The sequence below is a fragment of the Temnothorax longispinosus genome, chromosome 7 (assembly GCF_030848805.1).
Source record: "Temnothorax longispinosus isolate EJ_2023e chromosome 7, Tlon_JGU_v1, whole genome shotgun sequence".
Lineage (NCBI taxonomy): Eukaryota > Metazoa > Arthropoda > Insecta > Hymenoptera > Formicidae > Temnothorax > Temnothorax longispinosus.
The window spans coordinates 15,880,020-15,903,801 of record NC_092364.1 but is presented as its reverse complement, the minus strand read 5'-3'; the positions used below and the strand labels follow the sequence as shown (position 1 = coordinate 15,903,801).

The 23,782-nt window shown below is 38.4% G+C and overlaps 2 protein-coding genes across 3 annotated transcripts in view; one reads left to right on the top strand and one right to left on the bottom strand.

Moving 5' to 3' along the window:
- LOC139816735 (uncharacterized) overlaps positions 1-23,782 on the bottom strand; it is a 293,006-nt gene that overhangs the window by 200,329 nt on the left and 68,895 nt on the right. The window lies entirely within an intron of this gene.
- LOC139816740 (protein G12-like) lies at positions 18,879-20,592 on the top strand. The gene is made up of 2 exons (XM_071784451.1): positions 18,879-18,906; positions 19,520-20,592. The coding sequence occupies exon 2, from the start codon at positions 19,520-19,522 to the stop codon at positions 20,165-20,167; it is 648 nt and encodes a 215-aa protein (XP_071640552.1). The 5' UTR covers positions 18,879-18,906; the 3' UTR covers positions 20,168-20,592.

Genomic DNA, 23,782 nt, shown 5'->3' with positions numbered 1-23,782 from the left:
AACATTAGGATAAATGTACTTATTGTTAAACCAATAAGGCCCAAGTTTTGTAATATCATTCTGTATCTCTTTCTAAGGGGGACGTTAGAAGGAGACGAAGAGTGAGTTAATCTAAGGTTAAAAGTTAACCGACACTTGTGAAACTGGGCCTAAGAGAGCTTAGAAAATTGGGAATTAAAAATTCTCACTTACAATACAGAATGATATTACAAAACTAGAGCTATTTTCTATTTTCTATTCACACTCCTTGTCCTTTCCGCTTTTGTCGACCCGTTTAACGTTAACTTATTATCGTGATATATGCGCCAATGAAACAGATGCATCGATTTTCAGTACTAAATCGCGCAGCTCCAGACCGCGGCTGCCGACCACCGTGTGTAACCGTTGACAATCTGTGTGAGACATTCCGCGACAAATTGCGCGAGGTCTCAAATCGCGTTAACACGTCGGCAGCAAGTGCGTACACGTGTCTCTATCTGGTCTTCAGTCAAGTCACTGACACGCACGATGTATTTACTCGCGTGTTCGTACGCTCAGCGAATGCGTGCTCTCACGAAAGAAAGAGAGAGATACAGGGAGAAATCGCGAGCACATCTCGCCCCGACCGCACGAAATCATCCTGGCACGACATTGGATCTAATTGGGAAAACGCAAACGCGCGCGAGAGAAACGACGGACGGTGGAATAAATTTTCGATAAGTTCAAGGCGCGTGCCTTGCGATTTAAGGAAAGGATAGACGCGCGTGCTGTGCGTCGCGTTTAATATGCGCATACTTAAAGCCGTGGAGCAGCCGATGGCCTCTCCCTGATTTATTGGAAATCGATTCGTGTCCGGCGCCCGCCTTTCCACCGCTCGGCCGCTTCAACGACACTGACGTCGATTACATAATAATTACGACCGACCGTGTAAATGAATTTTCTACCTGCTGGATGTGCGATAAGCCGAAGCGAGCAGCACGGTGTCACGTAGCAAAGCCGTTTGTGATAAGGCGAATGTGCTGTGTGCCTTGCATGAGAACATGAATTTTTCACGGAACACCGGTATCTGACATGAGTAATTAATTTTTGCACGTTGATTTTCTTTGTCATACATGTATTCTATGTATCCTATATATATATATAAATAAACAAGAACAAAGTAATGATGCCAAGAAGTTAACTGAATACTTACATCGACATCAATTCATAATATCCATTTATATCAATCGTTTTTATTATAACAATAATTTTTATAGGATCGAACATACAAGTATTCTCAAATCAAAGACGTTTTGGATCTTCCTTGTTGCAAGATAAAACACATTGCCTTACAGGCCATAACTTCAAAATACATAAAGTAATAACAAGATATGAGAGAATATTTTATCCAATTCATATTACTTAACTTTTTAAAACTAAGACTACCATTAATATATATAAATCTTTTGCATTTATATTACGCTTTTTCTTTGCAAGAATAGATATATTTTATTCCAATTAAGAGAATAAAGAATGATTCTAAAAACTACTAATCTTCGAGCTATAAAAACTTAATACCTATTAGAAAAAAACGAGATTTCCCGAAAATGACCGTGACAGACTGCGATGCATCGAAGGTGCATCTCACGCGATGCTGTTCGTCTACGAAGGTGTGCAAGCAAAGCGAATACGTAATAAGTGCAGCGATCTAGGATAAACGGCCATATGGAGACGCGGCATACGCGCGCGTGCCTCTGCTCGAATGGCAGCGTATTGTTCCAGAAACGATCGGATACATCGCGTGCAACGGCACAGTTTACGATACGAGACTGCGGCAGTGTGCGCGCGCGAATGTCGGCGTGCCGTGCACACAGGACAACTAACATAATGGTAGGACAGGAAGTGGCGCAACTTCTGGCAGAGAGCCTTGGTGTATCTACTCTCCAACAAAGCGGTTCCTGCGCGCGAGCTCCTTGTACACGACACACGGCGGAGTGTATCATATTCCGTCTCACGTAGTTACACGCGTCACTGGATCGTGTTCCCCGTGAGAATGGTGATCGAACCATTCTCGCCGGGTCTATTTCCGATTAGCGTGACTCATTATCCATTAAAGAACCGCGCCAAGCTCTCACCGCGGCGCGGCGCGGCGGCGGGCGACCAAGTTCTCGATCCCTTTCCATCTTACCGGGCAATCTTTCGAGATCAGGCTCACTCTCTTGAGGCTCTCCTCTCTCGAACCGCGGGTAATTGCGGTCTTATGTTACAAGTATCGCAAATTGCCGCCCGGTTATACCGTTAGTCTATAAATTCACGCGCCGACGTCTTTTGCGCCTCGCCGTGCGCTAACTACCATCCGAGGAACGCTCATTTTCTCACCTATCGCGACGTAAACGAAGCGCCGTGAAGTGATAGGATTATTGAAGTTACTCTTGCTCGGCATTAAGACGGTAACTGAACGGTATTGAACGATAATAGACGCAAATAAATATATTTATTAATAATTATTCCCAGCAGCGTATGGCACGCGAAGCGACCAAAGAATGCTGATATCTAAAATGAATACTGATTTCTGTCCCGATTTGCTACCATGCAAGCGTTTTACCAGGTATTTTGCGACGTAATAAGAACGTCGCGAGTAAATAACGCTCTCGTACAGTCGATTTCGATTCCATTGAGATAAATTGTGTCATTCATTGTCGGTACGAAACTAATAAGCCATCGTGCCGCGAGCGTGGGGTTCTTTCTCTCTCTCTTTCTATCTCTTTGTCGATGCACCGGTCTGTTGTACACACGGTGCACTCAGCCCGAACAATGCATAACAAGCATTGTCTCTTCGCTCCGCCCACTAATTCCATACCATGCGGCGCTGCATTGCTTTTATATCTCTTACTCCGGTTGTTCAGTCGCTTACACTCGACATACACGTGCGACATACGGGGGCGCGTAAAAAAATATTATACCTATCGAAGCAATACGAGAGACCGGCAGCCGTATAGACACGAGAATAGAGATATAAGAATAGACAACGACTAATGTACATAACGAATAAACACGGAGTCTTGGGGCTCTTGAAATCTAAAATGAGGAATCCGATGCATCAGCATAGGGCCATCAAGCGTTTATGCGCTTTAATCTGACAATTAGCCCTCTATCAGCGCTCTTCTCTTCTCAAACTTTGGATTTTTCGCAAAGAGGCAGACGTTATAAAGTTATAACTATCCGCAATTCCGATTAAAAACGCGAACTTTTTACTAGCATCTTGTAGACAAAGATAACATGCGTTATGTATCTATTCATCCTATGCATTTACCTCCATTTCTCGAGCTATCTTTCCCCTTGGCGACTACGTGCCAATCGCTCCATTCAGACAACCCCATTAACTGCCGCGCGCTCGATAAACAATCTTTGTCTTGTCGATGAGCGCGCGCGCGCGGTCTTTGCACCGTATCTCGCTCGCATGGTAGCCGATCGGGCGACAAAGAGCCGGCGGTGCAACACTCATCTATTGTTGCGCAAAGCGGTCGTTATACGGCCGGCGACGTTATCGTCGGGCGGATCGCGGCATTCCCGGAATCGCTATCCCCTCCCCTATTTCCTTTTTTAATTAGAGTCGTTAAGTAATTTTCCCCCCTCGTGATGCACGCGCGCGTTACACGCATCGTTTCGTCGAATCGAGCAATATCGATTCCGCCACGCACAGTTGCAGCCGGTCGAACATGTGCGCGCCTCGATTATCCGCCTATTGTTTAGCGTTCTCGTGTGTACACATATGAATTACCGATCGCTGGCCCTCGAAAAGGCCAAACCGTGCGTCTTTCCTTTCTTCCCGGGACGCCCACCCTCTCGAATTGTTTGCTTCATTCATGAGCCCGCGGCTATTATGCGCGGCGTATGCACAGCACATGAATAGCAATTACGGTTGTATACAGCAAGTCAATGGATTAGAATTAAGTAATATAAGCATTCCGTGACGAATGAGATCTCTCTATCTCTCTCTTTCTTCCTCCCTTCTCTTTCCCCTCTCTTTCCGTAATATAAAGAAAGCGTTTGCTTTCTCCGTTCTCGCCGCTTCCGAAATTTCACGGCTTTTATCTCTTTAGCATGTTTTCCCATAAAAATGTTCTTTTTTTCGTTAAAAAATTCAGAGCGTTTTCTATTCATTAATGAAATATTAAATTCATTTTCAACCGTGAAAACCAGAGGAAGAGAAAACTTCAAAGTTAAAAGTCAGATTTAATAAATGTTTGGAAAGCTTAATATAATACCTAATACGTAAAATTATGCAGAAAAAAATTCTTGCATTCTTTTTACAGCGTTACATAAGTTTAAAAAATACAGGGTAGGAGAAAAAATAAGTAGTTCCGCTCTCGATAATAAATTAACCCATAACCGCCCACATGCGCTGTTTTGCAAAGCGTTATCGAGGAGACGCGGTTCATTGCAGTTTATCGACCGTAAAAAGCGAGCATGTGCCACGTCGTGTCTTTGATGCATTTTTTATTTCCCGTTCCCCCCCCCCCCCCGCAGGTGGAAGAAACGGCGCTTTCCGTGAACCTTGTTACCAATCGTGTGGACACAGGTGGCTGTTCACCGATGCACTTTGTGCCGCCGTATAGACGCGTGTGCAAACTCCTAAGTCACTTGAGCGCCGTGCAAATGTTAACGTGCTATCGTGCCGAGCACGTGCTCGAAATCCCAGACTTTACAAAGATTTAACTCTCTCAGTGCGCTCTGAGCCTTTGCTTATTAAAAGAGAAATCTAAACTTCTACAGCGGGAACTATTTATACCTGACTATAGATATTTTATAAACGTTGAGAGAGGATCAATAGCACAGAGAATGATTCTGAAATTATATCTGCACATCTATACCGTGACTAAAGAATATATATGTCTATTTCTGATAGGAGATACTAATATGGGAATAGAAAAGTTAATATCTCGTTATCAGACTACTGGTTATTTACTATCGGCCGTAAAGTTTACTTCTCAAGTGTTTGATTTGCGTTGCGATTCCGACGATCGATATTTCGTTCACGAAACGCAACGAACCGATTAATGTCGCCACCGAGTCGCGTGATCGAATCGATCTTAATGGACTCACGGGATGACAGTTGCCGGCACGTGTACTCAATGCACCATATAATGAGTGCATAATACTCAACAAACTCGTTACGAAACTGTACCTAACCGATTATGTAGTGAGCGATAACGCGCGATAAAACTGTGAATGGTTTATCCGCTAGGTCTTACGTTATCGATCATGAGCTTTTTTCGGGAGCCGGATGTAATATCTGGCACGACCGTGGAGAATGTCGTTCAGTAGCAAATCAATTACTTTATTAATTTGCGTGGGCATAAAAAACGGGCGAACCGGTTTGAGTCACCGGTCGCAACTCTCTCCGTTTGCGACAACGACGGATCTCCATCTGCGAATTTTCTCTTGTTTGGAAAGCAACGTCATTCTAAAAATTGCCAAATTTGCATCTTGCCACGACCGATCACGCAATCGATCCTTATGTAAGCCCTGAGTAAATCTTTATTATCGGTGAAAAAAAAAGAACCTCACCAGAGATGTAAACCAAATGCAATAAAGCCAAACAGTTGTAACAGCATAAATGTTTTTTGAATAACATTTTAATTATAAAAATAAAAAACAAAGATAACACATTATTAAAATATATTTTCCCTTTTTCGCTCCAAAAAGATAGAACAGTTGCATAATTCTTCTATTTTTTGTAGTTTAAATCTTAAATAGTTATATTTTATTTTTCTTTAATTGCAATTTCTACAAAAAGAAAATTTTTAATTGCAATTTATTCATAATATTTCTCAGTAAGAGAACCTATCTATAAGAAAAATGTTAATTATATTTCTAGTGCGTTGAATAATTGGCAATATCATTGAAAAAATATATGTGATGTCTTGTCATGTGAGAGATATGTTCAATGCATGTCCGCGAAAATAAGTTTTCTTTATGTGCAGTTTGATTTTAAAATAATTTTTAGCTAAAGTTCAACTCTCTCTCTCTCTCTCTCTCTCTCTCTCTCTCTCATTCAATCTAGATTTATTCTGTGACGAGTTTATATCTCATCAATTGCAAGAGATCGCTTCAGCACTTCTCAATGTCACCAATTGCTAACGTTTTATAATATTCATGACATTCAATACAGTCGGCAGGTACATATGCATTTCTCCGACAACAAAATCAAACGGCTTTGTAGTGCCGATCGCGCGTTCACGATTTCCATCGATCACTTTCTTGATCTCGTGTCGATCGCGAGCTAATCTTCGATTAGCTGCAGGGCCTTTCCCCCTTTGCCTGCACTTACGGCATTACGACGTGACACGCAAATGCCGAGCAACGTGTTATCGCATACCGAGAGCGGCGCGGCGGCCGGGCAAACGTTCGGATTCGCTTGCGAAATCTGAAACTGCCGGGCGACTCCGGGTCGGTGAACCGCTGTGTGAACGAAACGCACGACCGCTGACCCGTAATATATCGTATATCACTTTGTATGACAAAAGAATACAAGCACCCAAATATGCATATATTGGAAAAAAATGGATTCTTTGTTCCTGATTCAGCCATGGTGCAAATATCTTATATCACAAAAGTTTTGTAAGAAACGTAACACATCTTCGTTATTTTTCAGTTAAAAATTGGAACAATTAACAGAAGTTTTGTATCTGTATTTCCCTTATTCTGACTCTTTGTTAGTTATAACATTAATCATATTGGACATTACATACGATATATCAGAAAAAGTCATTATTTTTATAATTTATAGCATACATTATATTAATAAAAAAGTACAGAATTATGCAGTCTTAATTAGTTATATGCCAAATATAATTGATCTTTTCCATTTCTCATCATTGTTCATAAAATACTAATTACGACAGTTATGTTTCTTATTAATTAATATTTGAAGTAATAAAATAGCTATTTTATAATATGCAATAAATAAAGGTATTAAATGTAATCATTAAAGTAGTAATAACTTTCTATAACATGCCGGATTTATATTTCTTTTTTAAGGTTTGTCGCGTTTCACCGGAGATAATCACAAAATATATCGCTTATTTACATAATGTATCCTTTAAACGCATTAAAACTTTCTCGGATTATAGAACGAGGGTTTCCGTCCAGTCGCATCTCCGGTACGTCCACGATACGGATGCGCGGACTGCAAAAAAAAAAAGAAACCCCCCCGTGACCGCGCTGACCCGCAACATACACATATTACTCACAGGACGACACTCGGAATAACAACTACGAAGAGTTCTCCTTTTATGTAACAATGTCTCCGAGGGAAGACCGTTCAGTCGGTTTTCCGTGGAGACTGAAGAAAAAAAAAGAGCGTACCGTGGCGCCGAGGGCCACAGGCGAAAAATGCCCTGTTATGACGGTGCGCAATCAATAACGCGGCTAAACAAAGGGAGGCTTTGTAACAACGCGCGAAGGAGATACTCCGCGTAAGGTCAGACAATAAGTACCAGCGCCTTACAAATGCGCGATGAGACTGCTACGATAGCCGTTTACAAATTGCGGCGGATCTTTGACGCGGTTCGGCTGCTCGAGGCAGCAGGGAAAGGGAGAAACACGTGAATCGCGCGAGGCGATGATCTGTAACCGTAAAAATTGCTCACGCGATACCGCACAATCAATGGCGGGAGAACTTGCAAAAAGGTCGCTGTGTAACACGTCGGAGCTGACACTTGAATCTTGCAAATTTATAATCGTTAAGATAGAGCGGCAGAAAATTGTACGCATTTTGTATGTCCATAATTTCTGCCGAAAGCGTTAATTGTATAAAAGGATAACATAATACAAAGAATTAAATGTCATCAAAGAAGTAATTTAAATATATAATTAATGCCATCGGCGTATATGTGTATAAGTTAGCCACATCACTCTTTTTATAAATTATCAGTAATCAGTAGCAATAAAGATTAATAGCGTAGAAAGAAGAGACAGAAAACCATTATTATGTATTGTCATAAAATAATTTTACGATATAGTGCATGATCAATAACATAGATAAATAGAAATAAAGTATTAGGTAAAGTATTGACTCTCGCGAGTCAAAACGTTCTTCAAGATATACATATATTTATCATGCAGTTTGATGTAACCGTATTGTACATAGAAACAAGCGTATTACGTGTACATTATCGTTGTATTACCGCCTTAAATCAAATGACAAGTCATTAAGATAGAATAATTTTTGTTCTGCACAATCGTGGGCGAACTTCTGTTTCTTCGAAACACAATGTGTCTGATAAATCGCGACAATTCTCAGAAGCGATAGTTACAGAGCTGAACATAGTAGAGAGCTAAAGTAGAGAGTTGACGGATCCAACAGACTAAAGGCCCGTTATATATGATATAAAATATCATAAAATCATTTCGTGACAGCGCGGTGATCGATAGCTCGGCAAGGTATTTTGTTACACGCGATACAAACGACTCGACTAGAAAATGAAAGTGGAAGCCAAGTCAAACATTAATTAATATTACCAAATGACTAAAAAAATGCTACACGCGTTTAGGGAGGTAAATCCATTCTACAATACAATCAGACAAGATAAACATAAGATACGATAAGTAAATACATAGAAAAATATAGGAAGTCCAACGAGTTTGTCAATATCTTGTCAATCCGGAGAGAGAAGACAACTTTCAAGCAGTTACACGAGATTATCAGCTGGACTATCAGCAACAGATATGAATATCGCTTTTTTGTTCTGTTAATTATGCAAAGTAAGTAAAATTGTTTTCGAGAAGTGTTCTCTATTTCAACGGGGTAACTACGCTACCTCACTGAACGTTCCACGAAACTATTCAAAAAACGTATATCAAGTATTAATTGAAAGATATAAAGTCTACTAGGCCAGTTTCTCCCGTATTCACGACGGTATACCATTCGCAACTATACTTAGCGCAACAGCGATGCATCGTCCGCCTGCTGCATCGCATACAAGTGCCATGCGCGCGCAAGTGTCGACACACGGCTCTCGTATGCTACTTGTTAAGATAGCGTTATTAATCGAGGCGGTTATACAGGCGCGTTGATACGATTCATGCTGTTCGCCCACTCGACGTAACACCGCTAATTTGTCAGCGGTACGCAAACGCGCGCGTGCGTGCTAATATTTATTGGCGGATCGATTGCGATAACCGTCGACAGAAAAACCGTCCGGAACCCATTTCCTTTTCCAGATAATCGCCATCAGGGTGGCGTGGCGTTTTTACCCCTCTCGATGCACGCCCCCGGATTCTCTGACAGTCTATTTCGTAGAATCGCTGGCAATGCGGCGGGAAGTGATGACTTCCCGTCGATTCGACGAAGCGGTAAAAAGGGATCCTGATTATTCGTTACATTCTACGAATGTGAATGTTGTTTTTTACTTTGCTATCTTTGATATATCTACAAGACAAGTGTATCTTTCAAGCCGCTCCTGCGTTAATCGATGTACAAAAACGCTCCTTGTCAGTTGGAACTTTTCTGCTCAGCCTCCCTTATTTAACAGCCAGTCGTCTTAAAGAGATATCGACGGCTAGACACAACTGTGACGCGTATTCCCAAGTATTATGTGCATTGATGGTTTCTTTCCACCCGAAGAGAAAGAAACAGAGCAACGCGGGGTGCAATGGGCTTGATAACCGATTACCATGATCCAACGCGCGCTCGGTGTTATTAACGTTCCCACGGAAGAGGTCGACGACTCGTTCCGTCCATGATATGCAGACCAACATATAGACACACACATTCACACATACATTCCGCATTTTCACACAATGTCCTCGTAAAAAATAATCTTCCGGCAGAGACATGAGTAACGCTCTTTTTGGAGAAAAGAAATGTCAGAAGAGATATTCGAGAAGTGAATTACAGAATTACATAGCTCTGAAAATAAAAATTATTAAAAATTTTCCAGTTATTTTTTTCTGTTGTTATTTTTTTTTAAAGATATATAAAGATATATAATCATTGAAAAAGAAAAAAAATTGTATAAGGTTTAATATTAAATTATCTACATATATATACGTTTCATCTATTTTGTAACATTAAAATAATGATAATTATATGACGCAATATGTAAAATGAGGAGATAGAAGAAATTTTTTTCTTAAGATTCGAAGACTTGAAAAAAATACAAATAAAAGGTAACACTTTAATTTACTCTCGTAACTCATTTTTATAATTATACTTAATTTTTTTCATCACTATCGATTAGAGACTATCGATTAAATAAATCTTTATTTCTTGTATTATTTTCTAGAAAATTTAAGAGAGAGCACTTTATATAGCTTTATCATTAATGTATCGATAAGACTTTTTTTCAATGTAACAAATACCTAAAAGAACATTTATCAGCAATCGTTTCACGAAAAAACGCTGATAACTCTCCCTAACACACCCTCTGTTCTCTCTCTCTTTCTCTGACTGGAGATATACGGTTTTACACTAGCGATTATCGTGACGAGCGTCATGGCCATAATGAGAGATTACCCAAACCGGAAACAGCCGCCATTGCAAGAAGCGAACAATGGTGTGGAACACGCTCGACGGTAGCTATATCGAATCGGTAGACACACAGAGGGCGAACGCTAGTTATAGTGGTCCGATTGGCATAAGATCGGCACCACCGCGTGAACCCTGAGCGACGCATAACGTCATACGAGTCGCGAGAAAACTCACGGCGGACTCGGTGAAAGGAAATAAATCGGCGCAAAATACTGTATATCCGTACCGTTCTCTTTCAATTACTTCCACCTGACTACATTGTCGTAGTGCGGCCAACCAGGTATTATTTATCGTCGTCTCGCGATATGTCTCGTTTTCACTCGATGCGCGAGCGACGAAATACAGCCCCGGCTCGGACGAAGCGTTGAGCGTTGGGCACTCCCGATACGCCAACTCTCCGTTCTGTTTCCCGCGGTAAATCGTAGACGACAAAAACTCGTCGGCGAACCGTCTTTTCCACCTGCGCGGAGCATCAGAAATATATCGATAATTGAATCGATAATTGGATGGTCCGACATCCGGCTGAGAAGATCGCCGTATGGTTACTTCCGAACGGGCTCTCGTTGCTCGATTACACCAATCGAGGAAATTCCCGGTCTCCCGCGCAATAATGCGTTCTAGCCGATCGGGATAATAGAGAAGAGGCGAGAGCTTTCGAGATGAATTCGACCTGACTCGAGAGAAGCCGGAAACGGAGAAACCCGAGTGTGGATTGATTCTCCTCGGACATCGCCCGCATCCTCGGCGCGCGCGGTTATAATATTTTTGCGGAGGATACGCGCGGCATATACGTGCAAACGTGCGATACACTCGGTGCGATGTACGCGTAGCTATAAATCACGGGACAATCGTTCCGGGCGATCGTTGCGAACTCGTTACGAGTTCGCCCCAGTGGCCGGCCAAGGCGACGACGACGGCAGGAAAGCTCGAGAGCCGGTCGGCTCGGTCCGATACACTTTGCGAAACGTCGGCCAACGCACTTGCAGTGGGCGTAAGTACAGGTATAACAGGACGCCCTTCGAAACGAAGAAATACTTTCGTTTTCAACGCGCCAGTTATATACCGATCACAATCGTTGACTTAAATTGATATTTAACGAATCTGACGTTGTACTTTTTGTAGATCTAATCAACTAACAATAAGATAATGTGTGTTCGGGCATTTCTAATTAAATTTATCTAGGAGATCTATAGAAGTTTTTCAATTGCTTGACAATCCTCTTATCTAACAAGTAGAACAACAAAACTTGAGCCATAAAATTCTCATCACAATAATTATATATCTAATAAGAAATAATTTTAAGTAAAAAATTAAAAACTTATAAGAAAACATTCCTCTTTTTATCGAAGAGAAGAAAACAAATATATACATAAAATAAAATAGAGTAATAAAATATCACGTTGTTAAAATTCCATCAATCTAATACATTGAATACGCCATACAATCATGAATAATAAAACAAATATTGCAATTCAAATACTTGACAATGGTGCACATTTGCACTGTTATATGTTATAATAAGTATATAATTATATAATGAAGAGACTAATGCAAAGCGTAATTAAATAATAAAGTATTTATATGCCTCTATTATAAAGATAGTTTTGTTGTTTTAACAAAAAACGAATAGTTCGTTATATTACGTCTATTTTACATTATTATTGATTTTTATAAAAAGAATCAATGGTTTCTGAACGTAACAAACGGGACTCAAGTGTAACTAATGTACTTCTTCTTTCATCGATAAGAATAATCATGCAAGTATCGAAATAAAGTGACAACAGAGACGGCGCCAACATTCGAATTCAACAATCGTGAATCAACCGGATTGATTGACACAACGTCATTCTTACAATAATATACCGTGGTATATTTCGTGCAGTGCGTACTTGTGCGCATATCATCACCGATCGCTGCTCTCGCGTACACTTATGTCATTGATCCGAGAACTATTGCGCAAACGCTTATTGCAGCATATCTCCATCTGTCGACATGCGTGCACGCGGAGACAATTTAAGATGCATTCCTGAGTATTCATACATGTCCTCTACTTCGTACTCTCTTTTAAAATCTTAAAAACTAACTACATTCATGCATGATTTTTACTCTTTATTTAACGCGTCAAAAATTGTAGAGACTAAAATTTAATTCATATATACTTAACATTAGAAATTAAAACTTTGACAAAAATAACATTCGCCTATAAAATGTATGCATAAAACGTTAAACTCTACAAGTGGGCTTTTAATAATATAATAATATAATAATATAATATAAAAAATAAACTCGTAGATAAACTCGTATAGAGTTTACGGTCTCAATAATTAAGTATCATTAATATTATTTTTCGGAAATGATAATATCAAAATACAATTTTCGAAAGAGATTTTTCTTATAATTTGTGCATATATGTATATGTATATACATAAAAAATTGTTTAGTGAACGAAGATACCAGTTAGATAATTCGTACCGTTGATATTACGCGAACCCGCGGGCAACGCACTGAAAGAGTGCACGGTATAATATCGTTAGCTGTGGTATCGTTCGCAGTAAAGATTGCTCCGCAAGATTCGCGATTCGACGGGTGCGTACGCGGCATTCGCCACGCCGTACGCATTCCGCACGCACGCCTAATGCACATACTGTAACATTCGCGGCGACCGCAGTCACTCCCGTTCGTTACGCGATCCAGCGTCGTCGAAAAAAGTCGCAGGAACGATCGGCTCGCGATCGAAAACTCAAAGCGAGATATGTATAAATGTATATACCTCGTGTGCTCGCTCGATCCCACCGTATTCGATGCAAAGAGCACCGTAAATATCGCCGAGCGCGCCCGCGGACACGTCGTTATCGCCACGTGCGCCGACAACTGCGAGATCGGCCGGTCGCGCGGCTCAAGATATCGCAGTTACGCCGTAAAATTATGCAGAAAAATTCAATAATAGCCCGTGCTAAACATTTTGCATGCGTCAGTCATTATACTGGATACAAGTTAGTGCGCGGAGTGTTCCATATCTAACGAAAATTATTTTCGGGAAAGACTATATTGAAATTTAATTATGAAACTAAATATAGAGATATTTTAACAACTTGAGAGCAAATTATGCTCTAGAACTATAAACGAATAACAAAATTTATTATTTGATTAGTCCCATTTTACATGGAGAAATTTAAAGAAAAATTTAACATTAAAAAATTGTGATAAATGTCTGTTAGAATACTTGTCTTCAATAATTTAAATTCCTATAATAATCACTACAAAATTTCATTCAAATTAGAAATTAAATTTCTATTTCAAAATTTAAACATATTAGTTGTTTCATCAAATTAGTAATTTTACTCTGAAATTTCTATATTATTAAAACGCTTTAATTTCCTAATATCAAAAGCAATTGCTTTTCTGCTTCGTTTCTATAATTCACATCTGTAATTCGAAGAAGGAGAAGAGGATTCTAAAGCATTTTATATATTTAATAGCGTGATTCTCTATTTAATAGCTCAGATCTTTCATACGCATCCAATTATTAATTAAGTTAATTAATGTATATTCTGTTGGACGATGTCTGTAAGTACACACGTGAAATCGACATACAGAAGAAAGAAATCATTTATCGGAATGCATTGCTGCCATTACTGTACATTTTTTCGATAGCTCGTTCTAAATCATAGAAAAATAGCTGGGACACAATCTGATCTCACATGCGGGAAGATCGAAGCAGTTTGAAACGAGTTCCAGGCACATATCGTTTATGACAGCATTAATGCCGTTGATCGTTATTTTAATTACAACTGCCCGGCACCCATTACGCTTGTAGTTCTCCCCGGGAAAGCATTAACGCGAGCGGCCGCGAGCATACATTTTTTTAACACGTTCGAGTTAAAGTAGGGCTCGACGCTCGCCTCGACTTTCGCCTCGAAGATTAATCGCGAATTAATACGACGACGAAAAAGCGGCACAAAAATTGTTTATGATGCTGTCTCCTTCCTGTGCAATTATATGCAAACGGAATTGCCAACTGCGGGTGTCGTCGTCCATCGCCCCGACGACGAAGTCGTAACTCCCGGATATCATTGAAATAATTACGGATGGTGGGCTTAATAAGTCATCGACAGAAAGTTACTCGAGAGATTAGTATTGCGGAATCAATCTAATCAAAGTTTTCATGAAATTCAACATTTAATGCATTAATAATGTAGTAAATTATAATTCTGAGCTAAACCGTTTTAATATCAGCAAGAAATTTTCTATAACTCTATGGTGTAACACTATTTGGTACACCGGACCCGGAAATAATCAACGTTGAATGAAAAGAATCTGCCCTCATTTACGTCGAATTTTAGTTCTGCAATCCTTCAGGAAATGTTACGCTAAATACACACAAATGGAACGAGTTAATTCGTGAGAAATATACGGAACAATGAAGTGCGAATGATTGAAATAACAGATCGATAAAGATAACAAATGATTCTAAAGGCTATCTTCCAGCAGGATGTACATACGTTACGCTTCAGTGAACCACATACTCTGCCTTGCAACTTTTCAATAATGAAATTATGTATCTCGATTTTTTTATTATAATCAATCATTATATTTAGTTTTACAATATTTCTAAGTAATAAAAATAATAAATAATCATAAATGTTTCAAATGTGTTAATTTTTATAATTTATAAAACTTTATCTCGCATATCGATTATACATATATAATTCTATATAATTCAATATATAAAATTATATTATATTTGAACAATTTTCTAAACTTTTGATATTGTATTACAATGACGTTTCGATTTCGAATCAATTTTATATCTCTAAGGGAGTGATTGCTAAGTTAATCAAACTTAGATCAATTTCCTCTGATTACTCGCAGTTCTAATATTCCGCCCGCATCGAAGAGGGATCTTACTTTCCAAGACAATGTCTTTCTAGAATATCAAATGGTTGATTTCGATCTCCCGGGAGCACTTTCGCTTCCCAATGGCAATCTAGAAAACTCTTGCTTGATTAAATTCTAGCTGCACGACTCCCAAAATGTTTTTATCTTTGCCGGCAACAACGACATTGCATCGGCCATTGACCCATGATTTTATTACAACAGTAACGACTCAAACTTCCCAACCTTCCAATCTATCGACTTGGAGTCGTGCTCCGAAATATCCCGCATGGGGCAAGAAACGAGGATAAAGTTCGCAAAACTTTTACTATCCAGCGCCGTTACGTGAGAATATCACATGCACGTTTTATTGCGCGTTCGTGAAAGGAATTATTTAATCTTCGCCTCGCCTTTTAAATCACTTTTTTTGCAGTCGGAAGATCGGTCTGTAGAATACTCTCGGAACGGGTTTAATTTCGTCAGTAATTACAGTCATCAACCGGTGCAATTTCGCTAAACTTCTGAACGCGGAAGGCCTCTTCCGCGCGCGGTGGTGGTTTTCGGCTCTCATTTTTTCAAACTCTGGCGTGGCTGACTTTATGACTCCTAAATCGCGGCGGAGAGTCGCTTCGCGAGTCTCGAAACGAAAGAAAAATAATGACTCTTAGTAAACGCTTCATGCGTTCAAGCCGACGCGTGCATCTTTAAGCAGCGATGCAAAGCGAGGAGGGAGAGGCCGGCAGGCGGAAAAAAACGATTTTGGAGCCATTACGTCATTCTTTTTGAGAGATTGACGTGCTCGTCTCGCCGTGTCGGACGGAGCAAAGAGCATGGTTACTGTAGATTAGCATAACAAACGCATACTGGAACACTTCAACCGCACGAAGTGGCTCGAACGTCGAATAGCGGCATATAATCAAGAGTGTAACTAAAGCCAGACTTGAACTCAATGGATAACGCAACCAAATCTTGTAAAAACATTGCTTTCTTCGAAAGAACGATCAACTTTCACCCGTTGACAAAACTAAAAGTTTGTGTGTGGGCACAAATACCGAATAAATTTATATTTAAAATAAATGGAGCATTTATCAATTAATGTTCGATGAATGTTAAACATGTACATCGCTTTAAACATCGATAACGTCTAAATGAGATGATTTAAAATGTTGCAGGCCAGAATTAAAAATCACTTTAAATATTTCTTGGTTTTCATTTTTAACACTTTTGTTTAATCTCATGTGGTAAAAACTATAAACTCTTATAGTATATACTGAAATATCGAAGTCCAAATTCACTGAAATTATATCGATTTCTTTAATACTGCATGAATACATCACTGATCTTAGTAATTAACCAAAACTTCAAGAGATGAATATAAATGTTCGATGACAATTGTCGAAAGGAAAAGACAGCGATACAATAAAAATATCGGCAACCCATTCGCGTTCAGTTAGTGTTAACTACGATGTTGATGTACGACGAAGCAGTAAATCGCGTTAATAATAATTAATAACGATCGAAGTAAAGATCCGCGAAGAGACTCGCGAAAAAATGGATAAACCCATGATTACGTGATTGCGTGATCAATAACGCGTAAACAACGGGGAATCTCTCGTACACATCTCTCGTGTAAGCGACTCGTGATACTGACACAGCTGTGGACATTAAACGGCAATTCAAAAAACACTTAAGCCAGAGATTACACAAAGTTTCGGATTTTCCTCATCGATAAAATTTATAGAGATCATACAGATACGGTTATGAATCAGATTAAGAACTTACAAAAATAACTTGTTATTTGGATACCTACATATTAATTGCATTTAATGGTAAAAGTACCGACTATTTTCCTCGATGTACAGAAGTAACTCAAGAATGACTAAACTAGCCCGCTGTAATGATTTATCAGCATATGATTTATTACATGCGATTGTTTCTTTAAGACCGATACATATTCATGAATCCTGGCCTAATCGACAAAGAACTGTTTTTACGACAGAAACAACGTTATTCCATTTAGCGAAACACATGTACGCGCCCGGCAGCGATAACGAAAGCGGAACTAAAGCATCTAAAATCGGCGATCGACGAGGCGTGAGATCGAACATCGACATGATCAAGACACGATTAAGGAATAGGTAAGATCATTTCCCCATCGCGATGACGCATAAGAGGCATTTTCTCACGGTTGCGAATTATTGCTCGCTTGCGTACATTTTATGAATTTTAGAAACACCAATTTAATTCTCGCAATCGATATGGGAACAATTCAATTTAAGAAGAGTTTTTTTTCAGCGGCGGATTAACTATTGAAGAAAAAAGAAAAAAGATTCAAAGAGTTATAAAGGTAAATCTCGTTTAAAAGTAAGACTTTGTTTCCGTAAATTCTGAATCGAATCGGATAATGAAACAAACGGAAAAGAATAATAGATCTTAAGCGGATTTTAATTGATTAAGGTATACGAACGGATAAGTGTAAAGCACGCTACAGAAACACTGGTAATGCGATGATGATAGTTCGTGACGAATGTAACATAACGTAATATGCGGGAGAATTATTTAAAAAAAAACAAAAACACATCGCTTAGGGCACCCGCTATGAAAAGATACGATAATTGGACAGTAAAAGCGGAAAAAGGTAATTCAGGAATATGGGCTATGCTAAAATAAATGAATTTCTCACAAATAGCAAAACTTTAGACGAGATATCCTATTTTTCCACAAAACTTACTGAAACTATCTGATTTAACGGAAACTTTTATTACGTACTATATATGATATGAGAGGGGGCAATGGTTAATTTCGCTCGATAAAACACACCTGCACGTTATCGATCTATTTGGAACAAGATAAGTACCAACTGATTTTATCAACATATATATATTTTCCAATTTTTATATAAAATATAAGAAATATTATATAAAAAAGAAAATTAAAAAACTCCACATTACAAAGAAATGTGTATTTCAATATATTTAATTATTGAACAGAAAATATTACGAAAATATATTAAAATTTAAAGATTATGTATTAAATTAAATCTGATATCATTATTTTCTTTTTATCTTAGGAATGTTCTCTTTCCATCTAAAAGCAAAAGATTATTTAAATAAAATCTTCTACAAATATATTGATAAAACTAAAATGATATTAAAATGTACTGAACACCTTATTATAATTTATCAATAATGAATTGGATGCGACACATTAATTGCAATTCTCTCAAACATTTTAAGTGCTCTTAACAATATTTGTAATTATTCCGCCCGTGCAATTATCGAAACTTAAGTAAGTAATCAAGTAAGTAAAAAACCGGTTATAAAGGTGAGAGGATAATCTAAAATCATTGCATAATTTTTTAAAATAATCTTAAATGTTTTGTCCTAAAATCATATAAGTAGGTACTTGTAGATAATAAATAATCTTATCACACAGATTGAACAAATAAGATGTAATTTCGTATATAAGACAGAGGCAAGAATTGTAAAGCATCAGTTTGCGAGATCATACGCAGAAGTATCATCAATATTTCAAAGGTGAGTATCAATAGACTATGAGTTATTAAACCGAGTTAAACATTTTGAATTTGAATATTATACACACGAAAAAATACGCAATACACTAAATCATTTACTTCCTGCTTAATTTAACAATAAATAAAACTGTTCTCAGACAAGTTAAAAAATATAAATAAAAAAATTTTATGTAAATAATTATAACTATATTATTCTTCAATTACCGTGTTCATTCAGTTTGATATCGTAAAATACCGATTTTCGGTATTTTATTGATTTAGTTAACTAAACTAATAGATCATATGTGTGTATTTTAAATAGATCAATACGCCATGATATAGTTTGATTAACGATGTACAATAAAAATTGAGTAATATTTGAATTTTTTTCTCCATGAAAAATTACACAAAGCCAAAATAATAAATGTTTAACCAATATTTGTTGATGCACAAACGTCATATCAAGAAGTCGCTTTTGTTAATATAATTTTTAAATAAGTTTGATTTATTTAAATATATGTTTTATGTATAATAATATCAAGTATAATAAGTATAATGTATCCAAATATTTTATATATATATAATGTAATTCTCAAATACATCAATAATCTGAACGAAATTATTTATTTTTGCAGATGAAGTTCGCATTGGTACTGTTGGCCTTCGTGGCTACGGCCTCCGCCAGAATTGAGATCCCCAATTTTGGCAGAGGTGAACTCCACAAGGATATCCAAGAGTTCTTGGACCTTTTGCCTGTCGAACAGATATTCCAAATCACTCTTCAATACTACCATCAAGATGCGGAGTTCCAGAGAATGATTGCATACTTCCAAAGTCCAGGATTTAAGCAGCTGGTTCTAGAAGTAGAGCAACTGCCTGAGATTAAAGTTTTGATGGATTACATTCATAATGCCGGCATTGACATTTACAAGATCGTGAACCTACTGAACGAAGTTCTCGGACTTCCTCCTCTTACCCCGCCCTCCTATGCCTACGGTACACAGATCACCGGTGGAATTAGAGGATTCGTGGATGATATCCTGGCCGTTTTGCCCAGGGCACAGCTTGATGCATTGTACGAAAAGAAGTTGCGAGAATCGCCAGCATTCGCCGATTTCATCAGGCAATTGGAATCCCCGAACTTCCAGGAGATCGTCAACAAGGTTTACGCTCACCCCAAAACCCAGGAGCTTTTGGCACACGCTAGAAATGCCGGTATTGATCTCGTAGCCATCAAGGATTTGCTGTATGTTCTCTGGGGCATCAGGATTCCCTCTTACTAATTGATGACGACCGTCAACGCCACAGAAAAGTTATTTCTTTTCTATTATCATAAACGTCAATGGCATTTTCCAAAGTTACATGTCAACTCATAAATATTAAAACCTATCTGTAATCTTGTATACTTCATTTGTAAAATAATAAATAAGCATTATATACATTGTGTTATATTTTTCTCTGACTAAAATTCCGAGAGTTCCTTATTTGTCTTGTTAGTTTACTGTGTAATCAAAGGATTACATTGGACATAATTCAAATAACTCGACCATTCATACCGCGCGGCGTGTATATTTTTTTTCGCGTTGCTCCGAACCGTTCTTACCCGATCAGACCAAACTGAGATAAGCGAGATTATGCTGGTTGGACCAACCGACCTGTCAAACTCGTTTTCGCGTGATTGCAACGGCGTAACGTCGTGAATGGAGGTGAGATTGGAAGTGGAACGAGTCGTCTTCTTCCTACTCTTGCACAATTATCCGTTTCTTGCTCCTACTCAACGTAATATTAGAAAAAAAAACATCTTTTTTCTATTTCGCAATGAAGATTGCATCTAATAACTGTGATATGACATTTGTGACGCAAATGTTAACTAAACATTCACTAATCCAGTTTTGCACAACTCTTCATGGAAAAAATTGCAAATATATATTACTAACAAAATAAGTTCTTATTTATTATATACTGCTGATCAAACTACAATGCGATCTATTTAAAATAATATCGAGTTATTAGTTTAGTTTTAGTTAATTGTGAGGGCTCTACAAGTGATACTAAAAATCTATTTTAATATTATCGAAATAATTAAATATGTCGATATATAGAAAAATATATCGTCTGTATTTTACAATTTAATTATAGAGATAACAATTAAAAATAAATAATATTATTGAAGATATTATTAATTAGCAAGTAAAACATAAATAAAAATGTAATTTTTTTGCGTCATTAACTAGTCAGTAATAAAATCGAGTAATAATTAGTGTCAATAATAATTTTTAATATTAATAATCTGAAAATAGATATGAAACAAAATTCGAAAATCGACACTAACATTCACAAAAAATTCGATAAACATTACGTAATCAAAACTATAAACAAAATTCTCGCTGCTCAGTTTCTCGTTTCTGAAAACATTACTTGACCGACTCTCAAGAAGGGTTTTGCGCTACACGGATACATTCAGCATCTCTACGTTTATAAAATATCTCGCGAGAATGCCACGGAACTGCCGATCTTCAAGGAAGGAACAAGAGGGTGCTAGGCAACGAGCGTAGCTTTTAATTAATGACGCCTGGAAGTATACATGTCGCGCGGGGCCGATTTACGAGCCGGCGCGCGCTGGCGTGTCGTGTGGCTAGAATTTATCGTAGCGCACTGGTCTTTCCCGCTAATATTTAACCGTGTTGAAAGAGGTTGGCGAGATGCCGCAGGAGGTATATACTCTTCGCAGATCGTGCGTGTGCTTGCAAGAACAACGATCGACTTTCTCGCGCGACTGATCACAAGCGCGCGTTTTGCGATGGAAACGAGTGGTGCTCATCAGGGTAGCTCTAAGCGATACTTGCGCTTAACAAATATTTGCCAAACTGATAAAATCGTGTCATGTGAATAAGAATGAAGCTAATACTGCAAAAAGAAATTCGTCACTCAAATGCACTGCGTTCAGTATTTGTTTAAATTGACTCGGATTAACGGTTACATCAACACCATTTAGGGCTAGTTTCACCAACGTCGATTAACTGTAACCTTCGAGTAAACTCACTCTTCATTTCTTTCTAACTGTTCTCCTTAGAAAGAGACGAAGAGTTTAATTGAAGGTAACAGTTATAATCGGAGATGGTGAAACTGGCCCTTAGACGTTCTAATTTTGCATAATTATATTTTCTTTTTATATACATTATCATCAGACATTTTAATGTTGAAAGGATGGCAAATTGATAAGCCAGGCTTATTTAACTCCAACTGTCGGTGTAGCCGAGTTAAAAAATTTTAATAATTCGATGACAATACTGTCTGGTTCAGATTTAATAGCTTATCTTATTCCTTTATAATTCTCGTTAGGTGAGAACAGTGGTACATGAGATACTTCACGTAAATGAATGTTCATGTTACAAGTGAATGAACACAGTATGATATATGAGTTCTCAAGGAAATGTTTTGTATATGGCTTATCTTTCGCACAGAATAGCTCGATCTTTATGGTATTAAAATACAATACCCTCATCTTCTAATATAGATATTTTATTAATCACTATTCCAATTATAAAATATATTGTATTATATTCGTATAAAACAATAACAGGAGCATAATCGAAAGAATAGAATAAAAAATAAAATCGTGTCACTATTTTTGAGTTCTTCTATTTCTATTATAATGTTTCATCTTACTAGTAGAAAAAAAAAGCATTTAAATACATAAAGTTTGTACTTAATTACTATTTATTTATGTAAATACGATACATGTCTGTCAAAAATTTTTTTATTTAGATTTTGCATGCAGAATAAATATTAAACACTATTTTTGCATGCATAATAAGTATTAAACACTCGCATTAATTCTTACCTAGATGTGAGGAACGCTTTTATAATCCCAGTAATAGCTCCGCGGAGACTCAATGTGGCATTTATAAGCGGCAGAACTTATAAGCTTCGCATTACTCGTAGCACTTAGGAATAAACTACAGAGAAGTCGAGTCTCATTCACTACGTACAATTGACACTTGTCACGAGAATGCTAGTCACGAGGTCCAATCGTAAACAGTGTATATCGCGCACGTAAATATAAATAATGCTGTCTCACACGCAAGACGATTTATAACTAGCACCGAACGATAGTGAAAATGACACCGGTCAGACAATCGGCGGAAGACACCAACGTTCGTTTAAACTAAAAAATTCGGTGAAGTCGGAAGAGGTTGATGATCCCGTCGAGTCTTCGCGATCTCGTTATCGCGTTCCGATTCAACCTCGCTCAATATCCGGCGCGAGATCGGAAATGAGGCATCCCGGCCGATCGAAGGCCGCGCGTCAAGCGACGAAACGGAGGGACAGCGCTCGATTACTGCGGACTGACCTACGACAAAACTGTTTTGCCTTCGCTGACACGAACCCGATCGCCCTTCATTCACTATCCGTAGTGAATGAACCACCGTACTCCGAAAACACCGACGCACTACCACGCGCTCACTGTACCCTCGATACGCATATTAAAATCCTCGCGAGACTTACGTGCAACGTACGACAATTTGAATGAAGGAAAAAAAAGAGTGTTCAATTCTAGGAAAAAAAAAGGAATGTTCGTTCCTCTCGCACGCTACATCGACTTCTCACGCGCGATCGCGTGCCATCACGATGTAACCCTTCGAGATACCCCTCTCGGGAATCACCCCTTATTCGTCAGCGCATTACTTGCGATGGTCGCGAACGACGAGAGAGAAGCGTTCCCTCAGATCATCACACGCGCACACCATCTCTCATGGGTCCATCATCATCATCGCACTCGTAGCACACTGAGGAAATCGCGAATTGCGAAGATCGCAGGGGTCCGCGGCTGATATATGTCGCCACGCGGTTATCTCTCGCGCAGAAAAGGGACAGGAAAAAAGAAATGAATATCC